Raw genomic sequence first — 22,882 nt, 5'->3', positions numbered from 1 at the left:
ACATCAATAGCTACACTAAATATCAAAACAAGGTTGTGAAAGCCTTATGCGATGGTCTCTATCAAATCCCTAGTGAAAATATCAAAACAAAGGTTGTGCTGATATCATTTCCTTTTAATTAAGGGATTTGAGAAAAGCATGAGGGCTGTTTCGTAATTTCGAGATACGGAATTTATTAAATTAAATGAGAAAGGAACGACGTGGCAATTTGGGGTGCATCATCGTTATAGATAAATATCCCCAACGAAGAGGAGACGCCGCGGGCAAAGAGAAATATAATATTTTTATATTGGAGCTAATATATTGCCTCCTTTTCTTCCCTAGACCACCCCCTTCTTCCCTCGGGAAGAAAAGGGACCGAATATGTCACTCCCCTTTTTACATCAATTGAAAGATGAGTCATGACTCATGAGTAGATATTTTTCTCAGAAGCTCTCACACAAAGAGATCGCCGGAGTCCGGCCGGAATCTGACGTCATGACAACGGCGGGAACAAATTTCCGGTCGGCGCTGGACAAACCGGTCGGAGAGCTTACAGAAGAAGACATATTGCAACTCACACGAGAAGATTGCAGGAGATATCTCAAAGAAAAAGGTACGAGTTTTTTGGTCTAGACTCTAGACCTGAATAAAAAAGAGTTATAATCACTGACACGTGGCGTTTCTTACATCACCCGTACAGGTATGCGTCGTCCTTCTTGGAACAAATCCCAGGCAATACAGCAGGTTATCTCGCTCAAAACCCTCCTTGAAAGGCAGCCGGTTTCCGGCGACTCCGGTGCTGGAATCCGGCAGCGAGTTTCTATTCCCGTGCCGGAAAATCCACCGCACGTGAGTAAAATCTGGTTTATTTATTTTTATTAATTTATGCTGAGGATTTTCTGGAAAGCTTACGAAATTGCCTTTTTTTTTGTTCATTTATTATTATTTTTTGTAGATTGCTTTTTCTTCTCCTCATTTGCAAGTATCGACGAGCGAAAACGGTTCGGATCGGGGCCGAGATTCCGTTTTATTGTCTTTTTCTGGCGATGCCACGTGTCGTATTCCGGCGACCGGTGGCGAGAATATCTGCACCATTTCTCCCAGGTTTGGTAACATACGCCTCTCTCTGTATATTGCTAGCATGCGCCTCTCTCTGATTTTGCTAACATGCGCACTGTTGAGCGAGGTTCGATCTGGGGCAAACGATGAAATCCTTGCTCTCCCGGTGCATGTTAGATTTTCCGGATATCTTTTTAGGTCTCCCGTAAAATTGGATGTTTACAAATCAGCCAGGCATTAGCGGGTTTGTTCTATCGTGCGCTGGTCTCTGTGGGAAGATACCAAGTTGGGGAAATTAGAGTCCAGAGTGTAGACGTGCCTCGCTGACGCTTCCGGCGTAAGTTAGATTTTTCCTGACTATGGTGCGCCGTTGTGCTAATTTGAACCGTGACGATGGACCACTATGGCTCATCAATCCGTGCAAATGGATTGGGCTTCTATAGAAATATTAATTACTTATATATCTTTAAGCATTTAAGTGTAAAAATTATAATAACCTATGTTGCATCGGCATTGGCATCGGTTATGATGTTGGATTAGTACCTGGATTAGTATCGGATTCGGCAAACCCCGAAAAGAAAGATTTGTGGATTTGTCAAAGTATTTAATTTGTTCTTAAATTTTAATTCTTAACATAATAATATAATTAAAACATGAGTAAAGGGATTCTGCGCTCAGCGCAGATAGCTTATCTTGGCTCGAGTGCAGGAAACAAGACGGCCGCATTGTTGGGGTGATCCTAAGCATTCATTTGAAAGGCCCCATCATGGATAAGGTGTCCACCAAAAATCAGCTTCGTTGGATCATCATAGGGTTTTGGGGGTGAAAATGGACAGATACTATTTGTCCACTAATCTCCCCATTTTTCACCCCACAAATGGACACCTTAAGATGATCCAATGGAGCTGATTTTTGGTGGACACCCTAACCATGAAAGGGTCTTCCAAATGAATGCTTTGGATCCCCCCAACAATGTGGGCCCACCCCTGTTTTTGCACTCGAGCGCAGATAGGCCTTTACTCTTAAAACATATAATATATTGGGGAAGTGATATATCCTTCCCTTTTAATTACTTGGGACACCCAGAAGCAGTGGATCAATGACTGCAGACTGGCTTATGTACTTCACGTTAGAAGGATTCAATGGGGCTGATTGCCACGTTTACTGCCCCTGGGCTTGGGTGTCCCAAGTAATCAAAAGGGGCGGATATATCACTTCCCTTATATTGAAAATTTTAATTCGTTATGTAAATGTAATGTTTTATTTGTACATAAAAAGCTTACTATGAGCACATATAAAACTCAAGACATGCTGTAATTGAAAAGTTGTTGTAGTTGTATTAAAAAATAGATAGAAGATACCTAAGGGTATGGTTCTAAATTTCGGTTTCGGCATAAATTTTGGCCGAAATTACCGAAATTTCAACCCAAATTTTGGTAATTTCGACTTAAATTTTGTAACTAAATTAAAAAAATATATTTTTTTTGAAAATTTCAACAAAATAGCTGAAATTTCTGAAATTTTGATAATGAAATTTCGGTTTCGGTCTCTACGGAAATCCAAAATTTCGGTCCAATCCGAAATTTTGGATTTCGGTCGAACTAAAAGTGTCTCAAGGAATCATGAAGTATTGGAATCTGACACATGTCCAACATGGGTACTTCACCCGTTCGGAAGAATCCTTGTAACATGGAGAACAACACTTTCTATGTTAGAATTACGGATTTCCTATATAATAATTAGTAAGTAGCTTTATTTTTCTTTTAAGTGTTTCGTTTTTTTTTTTAATTTTAGTTTTTTTTTAAAATTTAAAATCAAGTTATAAATGGCTTTATTTTTCCATTCAAAAACAAAATTAATTGATTTATTTTTATTTGAAATATTTCCTTTTTTAAATTTAAAATCAATTTATTAATGGATTCAGGTTAATCCATGGTTGGATCGGTTTGGACCTAATTATGGCCTTTTCCAATTCGATTACAAATATGATTCATGCTACATTTTGATTGTCAAAATTAGGAATTGGAATTGGCATCCTGTTCTGATTCCCTTGTAAATGAAATGGAAAAATTAAAATAAAAACGTTGACTTAAAATTTTCCAATAAAAATTATATTCTGACAAGGTTGGAATCAAAATGCTGTGCTCCTACTGCTTGATGCAGGAAATATGTTCTCGCATTTTTCATTTAATTCTGTATAGGTGTCATTTTTGCCCCTGATTTTGTTCCTTTTTTTGAACCAAACATTGGAATCAGGTGGAATAAGAATAGGATGTCTACTCCAGGGCTTGATTCTGGTAATCCAAGTACACCATCACTGAAAGTCCATAAAAGGATGTGGGTTGGACCTAGCATTAACGAAAATTCATTGGACTGGAGCATTTGATTTCCATGCTTTCTAGCTATATCATACATGCGGCTATATCACATGCATCTTGGATGAATTTTATTCATTGCTTCTAATTTAGTGGGTTTTCTCTTCTTACAAAATGGAGTTTATCACAATAGTTTATATATGTATGTATGTATGTATGGTTGGTAAATAAGATAGAAAAACTAGTCAGAGAGCATTAGGGACGATGTGGACAAAAGTGTGTAGTGAGATGCCAACGGTAAGAGTTGTTTTGGTGTGAGAGGATCATTCAGTTACTTTGTTATTTTGTTGTACTTAATTTAAGGCGTCGTGGCTGGTATTGAAAAAATATTTAATGTCGTAAGATCAAAGGCGAAGAGGTTGCAAGCATAGTTTTAAATTTCTACCGAAACTGACATGAAATGTTTCCATTTCCATCCCCCACCAAAAAATGATTCCGAAACTGAAACGCATCTTAAAACCAAAAACTGTAAGTTCATAAGTGACATACTATATACGCACATGTTACACAATTATACTTATATGAATTGCATGTCAAATGTGGTGTATGTACTATGTATACATATTTATATGAATTACATGTAAAATGTGGTATGTACTGAATTATCAAACATGTGCGATAGCATATGCCACTAAGTGTTTGATGTTGTTAGCTAGACCATTATGGATGGTTGTCTTGCTTATGTGATGGCTTTTTTTTTTAATGGTAGCTTATGTGATGGTTTCTAAGTGTTTGTTTATGTTTATCCTAGCATTTTCTGAAGTTACATCTTAAAATTCTATCATTTGTCGTTTCCTTGATTCTACAAGATTTCCACCAAAATTTTCAATCGAAATGTTTTCGTTTCCATGGCGACCGAAACTGGAATTGAAATTTAAAACCTTGGTTGCAAGCAATATTTTCCTCCCAAGTCTTCTTGAAAGAAAAAGAAAGTGACCGTGTAAGAAGATGTGATGATGCATGGGGAGGAGAAATAAGCTCAATTTGAGACCTTGTTCTTATGCATATATAGGGATGCCGCGTAGATAACAATGCTAATGGAGATTGCAGTTTTTTTAAAAAAGGATGTCAATGGAGATTGCAGTTGTTTGGGAATTTCACACCCTTAAAATGGGATATTTTTCTCATTTTTCAATATTTATGTTATTTAAACTGTTGCATGTGTAGTTTTCAAAAACCTGAGGTTGTTGCACCTCCTTTGCTACTAAGTGTGTCTCCAATAACCCAGCCTATCACGTTTTTGTGAAAGGCTGAGATTAAAAAATCTGTTCTGGTGAGATTAATCTTAAACCTTCACAAAAACGTTAATGCCAGGCGACACTTTTAGTCTCAAATGAGGTGAAACAATATCTTTTAACTGTCCATGTTTATGGAAAAATACATTTTTTGGATGCTAAGACCGACAATTAGCATTATATATAGGCCATTGGAGATCCAAATCCAGGCTTATCAAGTGAACGATTCGTATCAACCAGAGGTGGGACCCATAATGCTGTAGCCATGGCTTTAAATTTCTACCAAAACCGACACGAAACAACCGGAATGCTTTCCGTTTCCATCCCCACCTAAATCGAAACTGAAACGACTGAAATGCTTAAACCAAAATTGTAAGTGTAATAATGGTATACTGTGTCAGTAAGTATTACATAATTATATTTATATGAATTGTATGTGAAATATGGTGCATGTGTTATGTATTTATATTTATATGAATTACATATGAAATTTGGTATGTACTAAATATTCAGACATGTGCAACAGTGCATTCACTAGGTGTTCGATGTTTTTAAACTATTATAGATGGTTGTCTTGCTTATGTGATGGTTTTTAATGTGCATTTGTAATTATTGTAGCGAATTCTATCATTTGCAACCATTAAAAAAAATTCTATCATTTGCATATGTTTCCGTGATTTTAGAGGATTTCCACTGAAATTTAATACCAAAACCAAACATTTCCATTTCCGTGGCGGCCAAAATCGAAATTTAAAACCTTAGCCATAGCGTCACAACTCACTGTATTAATCATTCCTTAAGGGTCCGTTCACTTGTTTTCTCGGGAAAGGAAAGGAAAGGAAAGGAAAGGAATCTGACGTGGCAGAAGGGAAAGGAAAGGAAAGGAAACTGTGCAGGAAAAGGAATCCTGTGCCTGTTCACTTGCGCAGGAAAATCTGAGAAATCCAGAGAAAAGGTTTCTTAAGCCTGTTCACTTGCCAAGTAAACTGTATTGGAAAAACTAAACAGAAAAGTCATACTAGTGCTTCTAACCATGGACCCACCTATGGATGATCTTAACTCTACATTAGTAGGCCCTACTTTGGGTCCACGAAATGTTGTTTGCGATTGCCCCTGGCAAATCCCATGTTAGAAATAACTTTTTGTTAATTTTCAGAAATGTGTAACTCATCAGAGGTACTGGGAGTCAATAAAAAATGATGTAACGGTTGATAAAGCTTAGTTCATGGCATGTATAAAATCCTAGCCGAGGTACTACCAAGAGCAAGAAGATTTATTAAAATAAAAACAAAGGATTACAAACGAATATATGGGACTCCCAAGGAGTCTTGGGTTACAATAGAGATGAGCTCAGCAGGGAGGTTTTCACAAGAATATTCTGAACCTTGACTGGACAATCAATTTTGGATAAGAAATCGGCAGCAGCATTAGCTTCTCTCCAAACATGAGAAATTTTCCATTTTTCCATCTTAGCGAGGAGATCTCTGATCATAGAAAGCATTGGAATTTGTCTCCAGTGGGTTCTGAATTTACCAGTTATAGCATTGACTGTGAGGAGCGAATCCGATTCAATCCCTAGATGCTGGCATTTCCGATCAATGGCCTTGGAGATTCCTTGCAGGATTGCATCCATCTCGAGTTCCAGGATGGATTTTGGAACAAGAAGTGCCAAGGAGGTGATGGAGAAGATTATATCAAAGTTTCAAATGGTTTTGTTAGTGGTATAAAATTCCTGAAGGAATTCTCATCATCAACATGTGATGCTAGCTTCATATAGACCTTGCATCCATCCTGTCATTTGACCCTTGAATGGATGATTAAATGACAAACAATCAATACATCCGGCAAGAGTTTGCCATCCATCCTGTTAAAATAAACCCTACTGGTAGCACTTTATACTGTAAACAAGAACAGAGAAAATGTCAGAAAACAAAATTCTGAGCAGAGTTAATGTCAGTAAACAAATTACATATGCATGATTTCCTGGAAAAAGAAAAGAAGCCTTTTTTCATTGTATTACAATACCCAAGTTCTGTATTGAACTTACAACATCAAATTATATATGTATGATTCCTTTACAGCATATACACCCAAAATTACAATTTTCTGCACTCAAAACATGGACAAGCCTGTACAAAATCGTCGCCCCACGGGCAAATGGTTTTAACTAATTCACAACAGCCAATGACCCCAGCACATTTCAGGTTGTAACTAATTCACTAGCAGTTGATCTCTAAAAAAGTAAAGAGAAAACCAAGTTGAATTTGTTCAAATAGAAATGACAGAGCTGAAAAGAACATCAACTAAAATCTATGCTGTATGAAAAGTCCCAGTTCCATCAGGACATGACCCACAATTCTTGGCAAAAGCCTCTTATGAGACCCATATTTGCAGTACAATCGGGACTGTTGATTTGGCAAGCCATCAAAGCAATGCACAATCAGTCGAATATGGGGAGTTACCATTTTCTGAGCAATATTTTCTTAACTGTCCATTCAGATGATAAATATGAACCTACATTACACAGCCTCTTAAACCTGCACAGATGAATCGAATGAAAGTGGCAACACAGAGCAATAAAATTTGAATTATTTTTCATGCACAATTGAACTCCATAACTCAGCATAAAAGCTCTGGACTTACAAGAGAACAAGATTATGATTGTTTTTACACATATGTCCAGCAATGTAAGTGACCCATCCAGGACCTCCTCTACACATTTATGATACCCATAGGAAAAGAAAAAAAAAAGGGACACCAAAGATAGGAAACAAAGTCAAACTTCTTTAGTACGATGGAAGAGGAACTACAATAAAACCTAATTGGAACCATAACTCGTCACAGAAGAGCTTGTTGAAGCTTGGGACGTAGGAATGTTGGTCTCTTCTTTCCTATCTTTGTTGGGCCCACTAATGGCATGTAAAAACACAGTAAGTTCAGCTTCTGCCTCCTCCCTACTCCCATACGAACGGAAGCACGCTCCACTAAACCCGTTAACTTGAAGATGACAGTATTGCCAACTGTCATATACGCCCACCTGCCTTCCCTTAAAAACCACATAAAACTTGTTTTTTGCCATTAACCTATAGAAATGCAAAAAAATAACAACATTAAATATTAAAAAGAAACAACATATACAAGTCCAAGAAAATAATTCCAAGACCCAAGAACTATAAACCAAGAACAATAAGTGGTTCAACAAAGTAAACAACATTACTATAAAGCCCAACAAATAAAACACATCAAAACAATTCCAACAACAACATAACAAGTCCAACAACAAAATAACAAGTCCAAACTAAAGATGCAGAAAACTAGCAAAGTCATAGTACGATCATATAATACGATCGTATGATTTCCAAAAAAGGTCCCCAAACCATAGCAACCTACGCCAAACGCGCCACAATATCGGCCATCACAGCCACTCGCTCTTCCTCGGAAAGGGAAAGGAAGACTTCAGCATCCTTGTGATTTTTGTGCAGGTACGTATAGGCCCTAAGCAGCTCCAACATGGTGAAACCAGAGCTACTCATCACAGCGGCTTTCAATTCAGCAAGGCTATGGACCTCACCAGTCGTAATGATGGCCTCAGCAACCATCCTAACACTATCTGACAAGTAAGTCATATCAGATGAAAGTTGTCCACCACTTGTTTGCCTCTTCCTCTTCCCCTTACTACCTGATGCTGGGGTTTTCAATGGCGATGAGTCACTAAAGCCCATGCTGGTGTCTCTAACTGGGGATGAATGACGTGATCTGGAAGCACGAGGAGCTGGGGGAGGAGTAAAAGCAGGGGTCGTACCGTCGAACATATCATCTAGCCCTACTGCCTGACTGGATGAGAAAAGCCCCTCCACATCCTGTGTGTCCTGAGAAGGGGCATGTCTGTCCCTAGCGAACTCTCCAGTGGCATAATCTTCCCCGAACACTTCTTTCATCTCCTCATATAGCTCCCAACGGTTATTAAAGAAGCGTAAATGTTCAGGATTCCTCTGAAAACAAAATGAGGCATTGTAAGGAATATGACCAAATTGTGTCTTCAAGTAATGAAGGAATTATGACGACTTATACTTACCGCCAAATAGTCATTCTTCACTTGGTCTTCAACAGATATTTTCTTTAGCTGTGGATCCCAGCCAAATCCGCTCAGGTTGACGATAGTGTTAACAAACCTATAGTTGGTTTTCATCGTCTTCAAACGGTTCTTGACGTGCTCCTTTGTGATCTGCCTTTTTAGGGCAGTAGTAAGCTCCTGCGCTGCGCCACTGTACGCAGCATCTTTAAACCCATTGGGGGCCTTCTGGCCCTCGGCAATCTGATACTGCATGGCTACTATGAGATGCCTATCCATATCGTCGTTCCATGAGTTATTTTTCTTCCTCTTCTCTATTGAAGTTGATTCCATTATATCTACAACATTGTGAAACAATATATCATCAAATAGAGTATCATTGAACATAGTAGAAAAATATCCAAATAATCACTCACAACAATATATCATCAAATAGAGTACGATGAAACAGATTACAACACAAAAAAATTCCAAATCCTAATAGAATCAAACAAAATATGATGAAACACAGTTGCAGAAGTCTAATCGAAATACTCATAAAATTATTACAACCCAAAAACATGTCATCCTAATGACGACCACTTCGTTGTGCTTGAAAATCATTCCACATATGATTCTTTATTCTTGTTCGAAGTAGACCGCCCGCTCTCACATCTTCAGCCCTAGTAAGAAAACGATCTTCTTCTTCTTCATCCTCCTCCTCCGCTACAGTTAGCCCCAACTCATTGTCTACAATTGGAATGTATGTATCGTTCGGCATCTCCCTCCTTATGTGATTGTGGACGCAACAACATGCTAACACTATGTCGACCTGTCGTTTGAATGGGTACATGGGTGGCGTATTAATTATGTTGAATCGCTTCTTCAACACACCGAAAGTCCGCTCGATTACATTCCTTGCTGATGAATGCCTTTGATTGTACAACTCATCTGCAGTTCGAGGTCTGCGCCCTCTAATGTCGTTTAGGTGGTAACCAATGCCTCGGATAGGAGTTATAAAATTTCTCAGACATGGGTACCCACCATCAGCAAGGTAAAACTTTCCTACAGACACACGAAGGGATATATATAAGTTTCATAACCGAGAACAACAACAGTGGTACGGAGTAAAAGACAAACTCAGTAGTACCTGGTAAACAAGGAATCCCATTCGGCTTTGATAAAGCAAATGCTAGGACCCTAGAGTCTGATGCCGACCCTTCCCACCCAGCTAAGACGTAAGTAAACTTCAGGTCGAAGTCACATACAGCTAGCACATTTTGAGAGGGCTATCCCTTACGACAAATAAATCTAGGTTTCATATCCTCGGTTACTGTTGCTTGAATGTGTGTCCCGTCAATTGCACCAATGCAATCCTACAATATGGACATTTAACATGTCACCCGTCAGTGCTGACATATGAGTAACTTGTTATGCAACTTACATGCTACTACAAGGTAATAAACGATACCTTAAAGTACGGCATAAAATTCGGGTTGTCAGCAATGTGCTGTGGTGTGTCCCTTGATGGAGGTAATATGAACAACTCTTGCAATTTGAGCACAGCACATAGAACCTTGTTAAAATACTTCGAAACAGTAGCCCCTGACCGTCTAATGGATGCTCTAATAGTACGGTTCCTCTGGCTGTGGGCAATTACTTGTAAGAAAATTGCCACTTGTTCCTCAACACAACAGTGTATTGTGTCTTCAAGTAGGACCGTGTTTCTAAATATCGCGACGAAGCTGCGGAAGCACCGAACATCCATTCGCAGAAGCGCAATACAATGATTCTCTGCATTCGTAACACGTGTAACAAATGTCCTACGAGTTTCGTACCCACTTTCGTAAGGGCCCCTTGTCATATTTTCTTCAACGTAACGTCTAACCCTAACCGTCGCTGTAGCTACAGCAGCCATTACTAGAGCTACAGCTCGAATAATCAGTGTCCTCCTATTTGGTAGTTCTCGAGGCATGATAATCAATGGTAGCCCTATATGACCAACACCAAACCACCAAGACATTATAACCGACCACACAAGAAAAGCAGAAAAAAACTAAAAAGCTCTACAAAACAACCTGGGGATTTTTATGAAAACGAAAACAAAATGTACAACACCCATCCACCCACATATCACCAACACCCATCCACCCACAGCCAAGTCATTATATCAGAACCCAACAACCAAGCCACCCATAGAAATGTACAACACCCATCCACCCACATATCACCAACACCCATCCACCCACAAGCAAGCCATTATATCATAACCCAACAACCAAGCCACCCAAAAAAATGTACAACACCCATCCACCCACATATCACCAACACCCATCCACCCACAAGCAAGCTATTATATCATAACCCAACAACCAAGCCACCAAAAAAAATGTACAACACCCATCCAAGAAATGAATCCAAAATCAGAGAATTAACCCCAAAATCTGCAACCCCATTGCAAATACCTCAAAAAATCCGAACCCAAATGTAGAAAAAAGACCAAAAAAAACTTCAAAATCAGTTAAATAAGATCAACACCCACAACTACCAATGGAACAAAACACCCACACCCACAACCACCTGAAAGAGGGTTTTTGCAAACAAGATCGAAAAGGGTTTTTGAAAAAAAAAAAAATCCGAAGATGGAGACCCATTTCAACAGTAATGGAGGCCCAACCACATATCATAAACACCCACAACCACATAGAAAAGATGAAATAGAAACCCAAAAACAGGAAAAAATGGAAAACCCACAGTCTCTTCAAATCCGACCAAATGAAAGGGAAAAACCCAAATCGGATTTTTTCGATATGAGATCTGAACCAAAAATGGTTCAAACCCAAACCCAAAACCCTACATTTTCAGATCTGCTAATTTTGAGATGAAAAAGAGTAAAAAAAAATACAGAGAGACAGAGAGAGGGAGAAGGGAGAGAGGGTTACCTAGCCGGAAAATGACACCTTTCCGTTCACAGACTTCGTCGGAGGCGAGACACAGATGGATCTAAAACCTAAAACAAAGCTACGAGTGTGTGTGTGTGTGAGAGAGAGAGAGAGAGAGAGAGAGAGAGAGAGAGAGGAGGGAGAGAGAGGTACCTTGCCGGACGGGAAGGAGGTTGCCGGAGTCTCTCTTCTCACCGGAGAAGATGAGAATGGCAGAGGGTTGGGTTTCTGCTTGTGAAAACGTTCTGCCCGATGTATTTTCCTCCGCGAGAAAGGAAATGAAATTGCGCCTATTTGGGAGGAAACGAAGTCTCGTGTTAGCGAGAAAATTGAAATTCCACGTATTTTTTTTCACATTACCACCTAGATAAATATGCTTTCTTGAGAGACCAAGTGAACATCCAATTGTAGGTTTCTCGAGAAAAATAACGCTATATTCCTTTCCTTTCTCACCGCGGGAGCGCAAGTGAACAGAGCCTAAGAGAGTGTGGTTACTAAAACATTGGAGTTTGAATATCTCTGTTTCTTCCTTCATCATATATCTATCATAACTTGAAAAACTTTACAGGAAAGCATATAGTGTAGCTAAGTTAGCTACACGAGTGTGAAGCTACACTTCTCTCTCTCTCTCTCTCTCTCTCTCTCTCTCTCTCTATATATATATATATATATATATATATATATAGAGAGAGAGAGAGAGAGAGAGAGAAGTGTAGCTTCACACTCGTGTAGCTAACTTAGCTACACCGCCGGCTTAAAATACAGTGGGCCCCACATTGTTTGCGTGATGCAAGCCATTCATTTGATGGGCCCTCACATAGATAGGGTGTGCCCAAAAAATCAGCTCCATAGGATCATCCCAACCCTACGATTTGTGGAGGCAAAAATGGACGTGTAAAAACCTTTACAAATTTGTCCATTTTTGCCTCCACAGTTTGAAGGGTTAGGATGATCCTATGGAGCTGATTTTTTTGGCACACCCTATCAATGTGAGGGCCTATCAAATGAATGGTTTGGATCACCCACACAATGTGGGCCCACTGTATTTTAAGCCGGTGGAGTGTGTAGCTTCACTTTCCTCATATATATATATATATATATATATATATATATATATATATATATATATATATATGAGAACGGTTTCTACACACAAGTGTAGATAAGTTATCTACACACTAGCTTAAAATACTGTGGGGGCCCACATTGTTTGGGTGATCCAAAGCATTCTTTTGATGGGCCCTCATGTAGATAGGGTGTGCCCAAAAAATCAGCTTCATAGAATCATCCTAACCCTTCGAACCATCGAGGCAAAAAATGGACAGATTTGTGAAGGTTTATACACGGCCATTTTACCTCCTCAAATCGTTTGGTTGGGATGATCCTATGGAGCTGATTTTTTGTGGACACCCTATCTATGTGAGGGCCAATCAAATGAATGGTTTGGATCAGTGTTTCAAAACTCGTTGACTCGGCTCGGAACTCGGCCGAGTCGACTCGGAATAGCGGCAGCCGCATTTTGGAGTCACAGACTCGGCGAGTCCGGGCCGAGTGAGCCGACTCTGGCGGGCGTAACAAGCTTTTTTTCCCATATTTAAAGATTAAAATAGATAAAAAGCAAGATCTGTTCAACTACCAAATACCTATAAATTTGGGTTGAGTTGTGGTTCTCCTTCATCGCCGTGAAAAGCTTGGTTGCTCGCACAAAGCCCTTCTGCAGCTGGATGCATCGCAGAAAATCCGTCGGCCAGGAAAAACGTCTTCTTATTTACCCAAAAGTAACTAAGTGTTGGTGATGGAAGATAATATATTTGCCCTTCTTTTACTTGGGACAGCACCCAGTAGTGTAAAAGAGTAGTCAAAGATATACAAGAGGTTGTCCCAAGTAAAAACAAGGAGTGAAGACATCACTTCCCTGTTTCCTTCCTCTATACGCTATTTATTCCTCAATAAATGTGATCCTTGTCTTCCTCTGTAAGCCTCAGTAGAGTAGGAAGAATAGGGTGAGCACACTTGGCATGTTTTGTCTCATCATATCCCTTACCTGCTATTTTTAACATCCATTAAATATTAAATAATGGGATGTGTGTATTTGTCCCCTTTTCTTTCCTGAGCCAGCCACTTTTAGAGTATTTATGACTATCCTTTTACACTACAAGGAGGTGGCCCGGAGAAGGAAAAGGGGAGAATATATCATTTCCCTAAAATTTTTATTAATTGTTTATTATTTTTGGCTTATGATATTTATAGCACAAGCTCACACATAATATTTTGTGGTTCAATGTACATCATTTCCAACATATGTTCATTGATAGAGGTAGGAAAGTGATATACTGGCCTCCTTTTCTTCCTTGGGACAGCGTTTTTAAACACCGGTTTGGATCACCCAAACAATATGCCCTCCCCTGTATTTTAAGCTAGTGTGTAGATAACTTATCTACACTTGTGTGTAGAAACCATTCTCTCTCTCTCTCTCTCTCTCTCTCTCTCTATATATATATATATATATATATATATATATATATATTTTTATTTATTTATTTATTTATTATTATTTTATTTTTTTTGCATATATTTATTTGTATTTTTTGTTCATTTGGTGCTTATAGTCAGCGAGACAAAGCTGGCACGAACGGACCGGTGGGTCAGATGACAATCTTCTATTGTGGAAATGTGAACGTCTATGAAGGCGTGTCGGCAGATAAGGTAACAAAGCATTCCTTTTTTTCGTCAGTTCCACCGCGAATGATGGATCCATTTTCTGATGTGTTTGCTTCTATAATTTGCAGGCGCGAGCTATTATGCAACTTGCTGGGAATCCCAACTCTTTGCCCAACGACCCGCCATGCATCGATTCTTTGGTTATCCCTCCCTTCCTTGCCTGCTCACCGATTGACTGCGTGAGACCCAACCCAGCATCTCCTCCTTTGACAGCGGTGATTTCTGCAACGGCACAAACCGGTGAGGCACAAATTATAGAGATGCAAATTACTTTATCTGGAAAGTTAAGGAAGTGTCCCACCTCTGTCCCCAGCCATTTTATTTTGATTATTTTTACTGCAGGGAAAATGCCTCAATATTCCAGGGAGAACTCCGAGGATTGGAAAATCTCGCGGGAAATTGAGTCAGGTGAGTCATGACTTGACTCCACTTACTGATTTGCAACTATCTTTGCTCTTTAATGTTTCAAAAAAAAACTATCTTTGCTCTTTAATGTTTCAATGCCCATTGGGGTATTTTGGTGTTTTTGGATATATTTGGTTTCTCTCATTCTCTTTATTCGGAGCAGAGGGTCCTACAAGCAGAAAAGCATCGCTGCAACGATACCTAGAGAAACGAAAAGACAGGTATAAATTGGTTTGTCTCTTAGTCAAGGCCCAACAGGCTGAGTGATAACTCATTACTATTACTTCAAAATCATAAAAATTGGGGATTGATATCTGCACTACCATATTTTGATAATGAGCTAATAGCTTGTTTTGTGCTTTTGTTAGAATTTAATATACTGTTACAATATAGATGATGCTATCAACATCCAATCGGAAGATTGTAAATGACATTATCAAATTAGATTGTGCTGATATCAGCTGTCTAAAAATTACCAAAATGTTGTAGGGAAAATTACTAAAGCATTCCCTTGGCTAAAGCTTCTCATCCAAAGTTTGCTTTAAAATTTTCCTCATTACTAAAATCACGTATTATGAATAGAAATTTGACTAATTAAATTCAAAAAGTTGCTGATATTATCGGTCATGTTCGCTTTTCAAATTATTGACGATTGAGGTTTGTTGTACGGGAAAAAAACACAAATATCTGTCCACCACTTCTCAAAAACTTTGACTTTTCACTTTTTCCAATACGATAGAGGGTTGTCATTCTCTCTCTCTCTCTCTCTCTCCCTTTTCCCCTTCCCTCTTCTCCCTCTTCTTCGTCTCTCCATTGTCTCCTTCCTCTTATTCTTCTTCCTCTTCATCCTCTTGCTTTTATTATTTCTTGTCTTCCTCCTCTTCCTCCTCTTCTTCTTCCTTTTATTCTTATTCTTCGTCCTTTTATCCTTCCTCCTCCTCATCGTCTTTCTTCCTCCTTGTCGCCTTTCTTTTTCTTATTCTTCTTCCTCCTCATCGTCTTTTTTCCTCCTCATCGTCTTCCTTCCTCCTCGTTGTCTTCCTTCTTCTTCCTCCCATTTGTCTGTCTTCCTCCTCTTCTATCTTTACTTTTCCAAAGCACAATGGCTGAATCATCATAGAGAAGATGTCTCTTAGTTCGTTAAAAAGGAAGTAACTATAAAATATCATCGATGATAGAGCATGTAGAAAAACAGAAACAAAACAGGAAAAACTTACATAGAATTATGTGAAAGAAGATGAAACATAAGAACAAAGAAGACCAGGAAGAGGACGAAGATACACTAAATAACAGATTTACCGCTCCTTTTAGTGCTCTTAAAAACTATAAATGTGTGCATCCGCTAAAGCGAATAAATTTATTGCTATGAATTGCATCTTTACTGCGCTAAACTTTTTACCGCTATTAAAAACCATGAATACGTATGTATGCTAAAAGAACAAATTTACCGCTTTTAATTGCCTTTTCACCGCTCTAACTTTTCTAGCGCTCTTTTTGCTCTTTTACCATGGAAGAAGAAGAAAAATATGAAAAATAGAAAAAATATATAACAAAAGAGAAATTCAAAGACAAAAAATGACAGAAAAATGGGAGTCTCCAAGGAATCGTTGGCGCCTTTTGACTCTCTTCCCCCTTGATTATCTTCTCCATTGTATTTTTATTTTGAGTTTTTGGTTTTGGTTTCTTCTTTGTATTGACCATCTCGGTCTCTTTTCCTTTAATAAATTTGGCTCCCCTTTTCAAAAAAAAGAAAGAAAGATTTGTGGGACTGTAATTTTTGTGGCGTTTGACCTATAGAGCAATTTATGCATTGTTTGGTGTTCTTGGGAGGTGACTGGACTACTCTTAAAAATATAATGTTTCTATCTAACCAAAGACCTCTCTTAACGGTGTACTATTTCTATCTAACCAGAGACACCAGATCATAGTTATAAATTCCGTTCCATTCCGGCCGGAATGGGCCGAAATTCCAGTTCCGGTTTCGGGCCGGAATCCAGAACGGAACGGCCATATATGCCGTTCTGGTCGGAATTCCGGTCGTTTCAGCCAGAATTCCGGACGAAACAGGCGAAATGTGCTGTTTTGTCCGAAATTCCACAATTCCTGTTTTTTTTTTTCTTCATCTCTTCCTGTTTCTTCTTCTCCCTATTTCTGCTTCTTGGTTCTATTTACATAAATGTCTTTACTCTTTTATTGTCCATTTACTTAAGATTTACATGTAAATAAGGGAATACCCCCCATTTAGATCTATTAAAAATACTTTTAAGACCCAAATCTAAAAGGATAAAAAGTCAACTTTCCAGTTTTAGTACAAAATGTGAAAAAATGGGTTGGGTCAAATCCGAACTTCCAAACGACGGGGTATTTTTCTAATTTTAAAAATTCATAAAATCTATCATGTCCAAACATTATTAAATCCCAAAAGTCTGGTAAAAAAAGTCTCATAATTTGGTCTCTAAATTTTTTTCATCTTATCAGGCACTGGTCAACGCACTGGTCAACACACTGGTCAACATGCTGGTCAACACAGGCATTTCAGCTGATAGTGATTTTCCTTTAAGTAAATGTTGGATCTTCTACATATTTTGTTCAATTAATTGTTTCTTCTATTTCTCTCACAATTTCTGTTTTTTTTTTTTGGATTTTTTTTCATATTTTTAACTATTAAAAAAAAATTCCCTCGTCGTAGCGGACTGAAAAGTTTCAAGCAAAACGCCGAATGAAATGGACGAAACACCGAAATGTTCTATTCCGGTAGCAAAAATGAAACGGCGAACGAAACAGAATTTGTAACTTAGCACTAGATGCTTGATACTTTACTCCATGAACTGTTTAATGCTCAATATATTAGATCTGTTTATAAACTGGGATGATAAATAGTTAAATGCTGAGTTCCAAACCTGGTGACAAGGGGACATCACTTGCCATTTTTGTTGCAACTCTTCTGTACTTTATCTTTAGTTTTAACTTCTCATTGGGTTGTTATAGTTCACAAGGGGCTTTAACAGCCCATTAATAGGCTCTAAAATAAAGAGATAAATATATTTAATGAATAAATTACCATTATCATGACACAAGCTTCATTGCCCTCTTTTGTTTTTTTATATATTTTTTTTGTCTCAGAGGAAGGTTCAAGGGAAAGAAAAAGATAGGGGGGTCATCCTCTAGCTTGGAGATGTACTTACCCCATCAGGTTAGTGGTCAGACCCCCAACGGGCATTCAAGCAGGAGTGGCACATGCTCACCAACCCAACCTAGACCCCCTCACACACCCACGCGATGCAGCTCTGTCGAAAACCAAGTCAAGAACCTCCATCTGTCTGTCGATCTCAATGATAGCGGTAAGATGTAGAATTCTCTTTCATCTTTCTCGTCCCCTTTTATTTGGACAATTATTACGACGTCCCTAATTATTGAAAATATTAGAAGTGAACTAACTTGGGAAAGTTATGGTGCCATTGCAAATGACACTTTTTTGGAGACTTATTCTCTTCTGGCTTAGATCTGTATGCTAGGTTTCAACTCCTGACCCGTGATTTTGTTGGCATTAAAAACACCTTGCAACCCCAGTTTTGGCGACATTCATCACCAAAAGCTTTTGAAATGAAGACATATGGCCACTGACCCCTTTGATTTCCTTATCCTTTAACATCGTAAAATATTTGCATCTTCTTTGACGGGACATAATCTTTTATATTTATTTATTGGAAAGGATACTATTGCAACCCCATCCTCTGACACAGCTGTTATTGGAGTCATTTGTGATCTAGTCCCATGTTTTGGACTGTTCTAGTCAGACCAACCTTGAAGATATCAGAACCCCAAAAAATTGCACGAATCAAATGGTTTTATACATTTGTTGGATGACTTTGAATGGGATCATTGTTCTTCACAATTTCCCTACTCCATTTGCAGGCTACTGGCCATTATGATCATCATACCACTGATTAACGGGAACAACATCTTTGCAGTTTAGGGCCTATTAAATGAATGTGGATAGTTATCAGAAGATTTCTAGTTGGGTGGAAAGCTGCTCATAAGTTGCACCCCACTGCAGGTTCTAAAAAATGAGCAGGACTTTACAGACACACCATATAAAATCAGTCAATCAAAAAAAAAAAAAAAAAAGCTCGCTGTATAAGTTAAAATTACATTGGCAAAAGAATCTGTGTAAATATTAGATTCCGACATGGGTGAAACCTGTTCAGAAGAATCTGTGTATCATGGCAAAATACCATTCCCAACAACACGAGAATTGAAAAGAAAAAAAAAATCAAATCTGCTTTTATTAAAAACATATGAACATCTAGTTGCAACAAGTCTAAATATTGGAACTAATTTCCTTCTCGTGGAAGGTACAAAAGTAACATTCAGCTAAAGATCTAACTTCAACTGAATCCTGAACTCTTATGGACTCCACAGCTACTTCTATGCCATTTCCTACATAGATGTTGACTTCATCTCTAGTTGGAACTCTCCAGCTTATGAATCCCTGTAAGGAATGAGACACGGGAATTGACGAACCAGTTTCAACCACCTAGAATACGAGGGGGCATCAAAAGGACTGGATTCAAAACACATTAGAACTAAGGGATTGCCAGTGGTTTTCTCTTTCTTTTCTAGCTAGGCCAGTTTCTTGCGGCATTCTTTCTTTTTGTGTCCTTTCATCTTGTTGAAGAAACACTTGAAGACATCTACCCTTCAATCTTAGGGCATTGATGTGTTGAACTTAGGCTTCTTTTTATGGATAAAATCCTTCCTGCCTTGCCCTTGGTACCCAATATTTGCACCCTCACCTCTTTCTCATTATATGTTTCCCCCTTACGCAGATGGAGATAAGTTCATTTAGCTCTTCTCCCTAGAGGCATTATATGCTACCTTTAATTGTCCAAACTAACGGGAGTGACTTGAGAGCTATATGAATGAGGAAAGTATTCAAGATAGCAACCTTCAGTATTCTAAGTTTAGAAACCATATTATCATTTGCAAGATGTTCTCATGTACGTTCCTGATTCCATCATATTTTGTATTGGTTAAAATATTCATCTGGGTTTCAGTTTTAGGCTTTTCGGACTCTATAGACCTCTATCCTACGGTATCTAGGAATTCTTTAGCACTGTCACACTTTGGAATGCCATTACAGATAGCCTCAGATATGGATATCTGCATGATTAATAAGCACATATGGTTATCTCTCATCCATGTGTCATGTTTGGATTTCTCTTCCTGAGAGCTGTCTTGGTTATGCTTATTAGGCTCATCTCTCTCTTAGTGCATTGTCAAAATCCATGATCCCAAGGACCATGAGGTTCAATCCCAGCTTACCTACCAAAAAAAGGTCTCCATGGACTAAAGCAGACTAATGACTGATGATGCATTCATAGCTATGGATTTCGTAAAAAATAAAATGACATGCTCAATATCATTATGGTCAATAGAATAAATCCTGCATATAATTAAACTTTTTTTTTTTGAAATGTTTGGATGTAGAGAATTAAACTTAGTTAGTAATATTCTATTTGGGAGTACTATTCACATCTTTGTAATATTTCCTTTGGGTAAAGAATAAAATGTGCAATGGTCCTCTACAAACTTTCTCACAATGCCAATCGATGAAAATATAATATGTAATGATCCTCGATTTACGGTGCAAATACTTTTTAAATATAGTTATGTTGTTTGTTCTCTCTTTTTCGGAGTGGAGGATCCCTTGTAGGGAACTCCCAAGCCCTATGTACCTCACACATTACCCAATGTTCCTGGGTATAGCCCTATGTAACTCCCATGCCCTGTGTCCACTTTAACGCGAGAGTCCCTATCACTTCCCCATGCCCATGTTGCTGGAATTATGCTCCTTCGTGCTCAAAATCCCAATCATTTCCATCAAGTGGCTCATCATGCGTGTCATGCGGTTTGACGGGTGGTGTACAAATTCTAGGGTCTCTAATGGTATCATTGGTCCCATTGATTCATGTGTGCGCCAATGGTTGAAAAAGTTGGCAACTAATTGTTGCAACATTTTCAACCCCTCTCAGTCTATGATTTTGGTGGAGTATTTCCTCCCACCATGACCCACGAAAACCACCATCCAAATAGGCTCTAATACCAACTAATGGAAAGAAGTATCAAAGAAGAAAAAGTACATAAAACAATAGATCCAAGATGATCAAGTAGAAGATAAATAGGGTAAACACTGTTATTATCAATAGAGATCAAACCAGTAGTCAAAAAGTCCCCCTTTCAATAGTCTCCCATTGCTTTTGCTTCCCATCAGCAATGCTTCTTAAAGCATTCCCCAAGAACTGATCCACTACCTCTATGTAGCCCATTTGTTTGTTGCTGGTAGGCAGCCAAGTCATAATTCCTTTACCTAATTTGTAATGCAATCGAGGGAGCGGAAAAAATGGTTGGACGTATGAAAGAGTTGCATGAGGAAGTCGTAAAAAAAATTGTAGGCATGAATGCAACATATAAAACCAAAGAGGATGTTCATCATCGCCGGTAGGTATTTGAAGAACGAAACATGATTATGTTGAAGGAATCCTCGGAGCACACACATCCTAGGTTGGGAGATCATCTCATGGGTCCATGTATGTTGTTGGACCGAATCAATGACAATACTTATTAGCTCCAACTACTTGAGCACTTGGATATTAACAACACATAAAAGACCTCTTTCTTTATCGAGATACTGTAAGGGGAGAAGATACCGGTGGTTTTCTATTTGCACTAATATTCATGTGCAGGGGTTTTTTGGCTATTGCTATGTTTTCCATTCAGAGTATTAGGGTTTAACCTATTTCCCTTCCACTTGAACTTATTCTTGGATCCATTGTTTGCTCGACACTAGTTCACACCAGTTTGGCAACTAGCCGATATGTCAACTTATATCGATAGTTCTACCTTATATAGCAGGGAAAAGACAAATTATCCTAAATTTTTTTCTTTTTCCCATCTGCCTCTGCCCTAACCGCAACAGTATCACATTTCTGAAACAATAAATTTTCCTTTCGACATTTAGTACAGAAATATCAGCTGTAGAAATTCTTTTGATTCTTCGAGGAATGGATGGTAGAAATTTAAATATACACCAAATCAAGTGATTGCTCGCTTATACAATTGATCATCTCCCTTCGCAGCATCTCTTTTTACGGTGTTTTTTCAAGGTCGTGTACTGTTGATCATAGCCAATCAAAACGTGCCGGGACCACCCTTTCAATAATCCAATGTGTCCATCTATTTGTTACCATGGGGGAGGGGTCATGAACTATAATCTCTTTTGTGTCTTAGAAGTGGACCATTGGCCTTTACTTTGTAGCCAATGATCCAGAGTCTTGGGAAAAACATCGATTTCGAAGTGTATTTTAATCATTTGATGCGTGAGATTTCTTGGAGCTGACAGTAACGAAAATTTTCATATTCGATGCTTTTTTTGCCATTTTCTTATAGAAATTTGTTTGGGAATTCATGTCATCATATTGGTGATTCAATTTATCCTGCATTGTCAAGAAAAAGTTAAAAATGTTTCTGTTCATTGATGTCTCTGTGTTTCAGATGTTCAAGAAGTTTGATTTTGGGCCAACTGTGAAGTACTGCCTCTGTGCTAGGTGAGTCATCTAAATCATCATCCTTGCTACCTTATCTGAAGGCCTGAAGGGATATCTGTGGCTTTGTGAAGGTCAATATCATTCATGGAAAAGACCCACAACTGAAAATTACAAGCAAAAGAGACCCAATTCCTGAAAAATGGCTGCCATTGATCCCCCCACCGTTTTTTCTTCACACCTTATTGTCTGCTCAGGGAGACCATCAGGGTGGCCTGATCCAAGATGTATAAGAAAACCCACTTGTTTTCTTCTTAGATATATTGGAAACAATGGCAGAAGAATCATTTTACTGTTTGCTGTAAAATGAATCGGAGGTCGAGAAAGGTGTAGGGAGGTCGGAGGAGATACCTCTGAGAGGACACGAATGAGTAGAGGGTGAGAAAGTGCTGAAGATGATGAAAATAAAAAATCAGTCATATTCTGCCTAGTTTTTTCTTTCCTTGTTTTTCAAGCATTTCTTAACCCCACAAGCTCTAACTCTGCCTACGCCTTTCTCAACACTTGG

At 38.5% G+C, this 22,882-nt stretch overlaps 1 protein-coding gene across 4 annotated transcripts; it reads left to right on the top strand.

The window, feature by feature from the left end:
- Positions 1 to 279: 279 nt before the first annotated feature.
- Positions 280 to 22,667, top strand: LOC143880738 (protein TIFY 4B-like). Of its 4 annotated transcripts, XM_077383713.1 has the most exons (10): positions 285 to 595; positions 683 to 831; positions 938 to 1,086; positions 14,254 to 14,350; positions 14,434 to 14,605; positions 14,708 to 14,773; positions 14,934 to 14,991; positions 17,894 to 18,111; positions 22,325 to 22,377; positions 22,449 to 22,667. In XM_077383713.1, exons 1-9 carry the CDS (start codon positions 409 to 411, stop codon positions 22,339 to 22,341), a joined length of 1,113 nt encoding a protein of 370 aa, XP_077239828.1. In that variant the 5' UTR covers positions 285 to 408; the 3' UTR covers positions 22,342 to 22,377; positions 22,449 to 22,667. The 4 variants fall into 4 exon arrangements, with proteins under 4 accessions (XP_077239840.1, XP_077239832.1, XP_077239828.1 ...); XM_077383725.1 differs by lacking the exon at positions 17,894 to 18,111 and having other exon boundaries at positions 280 to 595; XM_077383710.1 differs by having other exon boundaries at positions 287 to 595; positions 22,325 to 22,667.
- The last annotated feature ends 215 nt before the right edge of the window (positions 22,668 to 22,882 follow it).

This window comes from Tasmannia lanceolata, unplaced genomic scaffold (genome assembly GCF_043159265.1).
Source record: "Tasmannia lanceolata isolate RefF3 unplaced genomic scaffold, GAP_Taslan_0.1 ptg000002l, whole genome shotgun sequence".
NCBI lineage: Eukaryota > Viridiplantae > Streptophyta > Magnoliopsida > Canellales > Winteraceae > Tasmannia > Tasmannia lanceolata.
This window is presented reverse-complemented; position numbering and strand designations above follow the sequence as displayed.